Genomic DNA, 4,512 nt, shown 5'->3' on the forward strand with positions numbered 1-4,512 from the left:
CCCAATGAACAGGTGATCTACACTTCCTTCCATAAAGCATCTCGTACGGAGCCACTCCGATGGTCGCCTGATAACTGTTGTTGTACGAGAACTCGATCAAAGGGAGATACTTACTCTACGATCCCCCAAAATCTAGCACACAGGCTCGCAGCATATCCTCCAATATCTGGTCGGCCAAACCGTATGTCTGGTCGGCTATATCATGTTGTTGAAGTAACTGGTCAACCAAAACACATTACTGGTCAGCTATGGCATATCACTGGTTGGGCATGGCGTATCACTGGTCGGGCATGGCACATCACACTGGTCGGCCATGGCATATCATTGGTCGGGTATATCACATCACTGGTCGGCCATGGTGTATCACTAGTCGGGCAAATCAGTTCTGACCAACTAAATTTATTTCCGGACCAGTAATATCACAACTTCTCAAGTCAGCTCTCAACCTTTTCACTTATTTAAATAACAAATTTATTGACTATTAGTGTGTCATTTACTGACCATGCATTGCCACTTGTCTATCCGATTGCCACGTCATTGAACAAAATTTTCGAGGATAACATTTGCCCTCCAAGTTTATTATATGATTTTCTCATACGATAAATTTTTTCTCTCGGTGATAGTTATTCACGTCGTCCAAAAACTTCCACCCGGTTAGTAACTTTCACTAATAATAAAAGCTCGGCCAGTTAAATCTCTAAAAATTAAATAGCCAATCAGAAATTAAGAGAATATCCTAGCAGTTGCCTCCACATGGTGACTCATCAACAACTTTAATATTCTCCGATTGCCACGTCATTGAACAAAATTTTTGGGATAACAATATTAATAAAGTTTATCTCAAATTCTTAATAATTTTTTTATTATATTATTTTAAACAAAATTACCCCGCTAAAGTTGAAGTCGACCTACTGTTAACACTACTAATTAATCAAATACATATTAGGAAAACTTGTTAATGTTATTACCCATAAATGAGTACTAATAATTATAATGATTTGACAACATAACGACTTAATATAACAGGTCACGACATTAGTTTAAAATTTATTTATATTTAAAAATTGACAAAAATTTTAAAAATAAAAAATTTTCAATATTATATTTTGATATTTCTAATTAATTTGTTTTCTATTAATCTCGCAGATTCCATATCCTTTCTGAGTTTGGTAATGGCTAACGCAGTTGCCGGAAGTGGTTGGCCGATCACAATCGTCCCCAGCGAAAAATTCAGAAGCCAGTTAATCAAGAAAATCCCAGTAAGTCTTCACAACCTGATATAAATACCCGACATCCATCTTCAGTTGGATGAAAACGTAATAAACTTGACAAAACATTCTTTTCCTTAGTTTTCTTGTCAAGACACCAAGAAAATAAAGGTTCTTCTCTTGAGACAGAGGATATCTTTTGCATCTCAGCATTTCCTGTGGACTTTGTTTTGGTATCTGAATGCACTGTCGTGAAGGTCTTTGTTTGTGTATATTCTCCGTTTCTTAATATTATAACCTAGAATATAAATAAATTCGGAGGCTGGGATGATTCTAACATTAATTGTTTGTGTTTGTTTCTTGGGAAAACAAACAAACAAACTGAAAAATGGACTACTGCCTTTTGTTGATTCAGCAAATTTTCGTTGTTTTGTTCAGTGGGTTCTTCTTTTGGAGACTTACCAAATACATGTGGAGCTTCTTGAAGATGGAGAAGGAACCAGTCAGGGTACTTGTTACGGGTGCTGCAGGCATGTTCAAATCTACTACCTTACTATTATTAGGTTTTAGATGACCTTTAATTATATTTTAACTCATAGGTATACATTAAAGCTGCAATGCCATGAATTCTTATTTCATAATTCAAGCTTTTAGTTTTCTATCTGGCCTATTGAAATAGACAATATTTTTTAAGTTGCCGCAAGTCTATGTTTTATGCTATTGTTTTTGTTTATTGTTGCTTACTTTTCCAGCTTCCTTACCATACCAGATTAATCAATGGTCTTTATTCATGCATATCTTAGATAGCATTCATTGCTCCAAATTGCAATGTTTAAAAAATTTACGAGGGCATTTGTGTGTTGAATCTTTTTCTTTTGTAACTATTCCATGTTCCATGTGTGAATGTCGTTTTTTTTTTCAGAAGATTAAATCGGATAATTCTAACTCTAAAGAACATTGAATGTGATGATTATGTGAAACTCTCATGAACTAAACATAGATCCATATAAAACTTGTATTGTGAATCGGCAAGCATAATTGCCTCCACCATAAAATAAACGTTAGAAGATATATTTTACATATTGATTTACAATTTTTAACTTTGATCAACAGGACAAATTGGCTATGCTATAGTTCCAATGATTTCAAGGGGAGCCATGCTTGGCCCTGATCAGCATGTGATCCTGCACTTGCTTGATATTGAACCTGCTGCTGAAGCTTTGAAAGGGGTCAAGATGGAGTTGATTGATGCTGCTTTCCCCCTTCTTAAAGGTAATGCCTTTATTCTACTGAACAGTTTTTTTGCTGAAGTATTCTACTGAATAGTTGTTGAAGGCAATTACTACCTTTAGTCCCTAGTCCCTCATATTCTACTATCCATATTCAATAGGTGTTGTTGCCACTACTGATGTTGTGGAAGCGTGTAAGGATGTCAATATTGCTATTATGATTGGAGGGTTCCCAAGAAAGGAAGGTATGGAAAGAAAAGATGTAATGTCTAAAAACGTATCCATTTACAAGGCTCAAGCTTCAGCATTGGAAGAACATGCTGCTGAAGATTGCAAGGTCCTAAAACCCTTTGATTTTCCTTTTACTTTTGCATTTCTGTAACTTAATGAAAAGGAAATGGACACTATATTCCATTTACAGTCCACATATTTTTCTTTTTTTCTTGACAAAACACTATGCCTTGTTATCTTCTAGAATCTGAATTCTCATTTGATCCTACTTCTTCATAATGCAAGCTATCCTTTCAAGAGCAGAGAAAACCATATCATTTACCATAAAATCTGATGTAGTTTTATAGCATATACTGTGCAGGTTTTAGTGGTAGCCAATCCAGCAAACACTAATGCACTGATCTTAAAAGAGTTTGCTCCTTCAATCCCAGAGAAGAACATCACTTGTCTCACGCGACTAGATCATAACAGAGCATTAGGTCAAATCTCAGAGAGGCTAAATGTTCATGTTGGTGATGTGAAGAATGCTATTATCTGGGGCAATCATTCTTCCACTCAATATCCTGATGCCAATCATGCTACATTCAACACTGGGAGCGGAGAGAAACTTGTCAAAGAACTTGTAGCGGATGATCATTGGTAGCTCAAATTATCTAGCCAAATTATTTTATACATACATCATACATGCACAAATGTTTTTCAAGTATATTTCAGCCATCAATACAAGCTTTCTTCACTAAAATGACTTGTTTTGGTACATGGTAGGTTACAAACTGATTTCATCACCACCGTGCAGCAGCGAGGCGCAGCCATTATAAAGGCAAGGAAGCAATCAAGTGCATTATCTGCAGCTAGTTCAGCTTGTGATCATATACGTGACTGGGTCCTCGGAACTCCAAAGGTTTATATTTATTAAATAATTACATCTAACATGATTTTGAAATAGCATTGTTTGTTTTTCTATCCAAACTTGTACATTCTTGTAATGAGTAATGACTTTTTTGTTGGTTTTGGCTGAATTATTCAGGGAACATGGGTTTCAATGGGAGTGTATTCTGATGGTTCTTATGGAATCGAACCTGGCCTTATTTACTCATTTCCTGTTACATGCGAGAAAGGAGAATGGTCTATTGTTCAGGGTAGGTTGTGTCATGTGTGTGTATATTGTTTTCAAATCTTTGGCAAAAGTAAATTTGGATTTTGGAAATTCCCTAATGGGATTTGTTTCATTGAATGGTTGCAGGGCTGAAGATTGATGGGTTTTCTCGAGAAAAGATGGATGCTACTGCAAAAGAACTCGTTGAGGAGAAATCATTGGCCTATTCATGTCTCAACTGATGTCGTTGATGTGGTTTTTATCCATAGCAAATAAGAGAATAGCCATAATTTTTTTTCTTGCTGGGTGAGAGAATAGCCATAATTAGTTGGCTGTCACCATCATGCTTTCATTTACTTTATCATGCATGCAATGCTATATTTATAATTCTAGAAGAATGAGCATTGATGTGTCAGTGTGATATTCGTGGTAGCGACTGCTAGATCTAACAACTATATTAGTGCACGTGTGCTCTTCCCACAATTATGAAGGAACTATATTTTTCTTCATTCTTATTTTATTTCCTCTCTACCCGAGCATATATTGTGAGATTCTTTCCAATTAAAACGAAACTAATTCAATTTTTTTATTATTAAATTAATACTTAATAAAATTAGGACTTTTTTTTATTAGTGTACTATGATAGTAAATGAAATACGATATTAATATCATAAATTCTTATTACAATATATACTACAATTTGAATAAAACATATGTACTCAAGTCTACCATTAAAACACTTTCCTTT

General features: G+C 35.0%; 1 protein-coding gene across 4 annotated transcripts; it reads left to right on the forward strand.

Moving 5' to 3' along the window:
• The first annotated feature begins 1,122 nt into the window (after window positions 1–1,122).
• On the forward strand, window positions 1,123–4,273 carry LOC133777592 (malate dehydrogenase, cytoplasmic-like). 4 transcript variants are annotated; one of them, XM_062217283.1, is made up of 9 exons: window positions 1,157–1,259; window positions 1,350–1,441; window positions 1,647–1,738; window positions 2,322–2,480; window positions 2,599–2,774; window positions 3,030–3,307; window positions 3,434–3,569; window positions 3,696–3,807; window positions 3,912–4,273. In XM_062217283.1, exons 1-9 carry the CDS (start codon window positions 1,173–1,175, stop codon window positions 4,004–4,006), a joined length of 1,227 nt encoding a protein of 408 aa, XP_062073267.1. In that variant the 5' UTR covers window positions 1,157–1,172; the 3' UTR covers window positions 4,007–4,273. The 4 variants fall into 4 exon arrangements, with proteins under 4 accessions (XP_062073270.1, XP_062073267.1, XP_062073271.1 ...); XM_062217286.1 differs by lacking the exon at window positions 1,350–1,441 and having other exon boundaries at window positions 1,123–1,259; XM_062217287.1 differs by lacking the exon at window positions 1,157–1,259 and having other exon boundaries at window positions 1,270–1,477.
• Window positions 4,274–4,512: the final 239 nt, after the last annotated feature.

The sequence above is a fragment of the Humulus lupulus genome, chromosome 5 (assembly GCF_963169125.1).
Source record: "Humulus lupulus chromosome 5, drHumLupu1.1, whole genome shotgun sequence".
NCBI lineage: Eukaryota > Viridiplantae > Streptophyta > Magnoliopsida > Rosales > Cannabaceae > Humulus > Humulus lupulus.

Coding starts and splice junctions, on each gene's coding strand:
- LOC133777592 (XM_062217283.1), top strand. CDS start 1,173: ATGGCTAACGCAGTTGCCGGAAGTGGTTGGCCGATCACAATCGTCCCC. Junction 1,442..1,646: donor TTCCTGTGGACTTTGTTTTG/GTATCTGAATGC, acceptor TGTTTTGTTCAG/TGGGTTCTTCTTTTGGAGAC. Junction 3,570..3,695: donor GGGTCCTCGGAACTCCAAAG/GTTTATATTTAT, acceptor TGAATTATTCAG/GGAACATGGGTTTCAATGGG.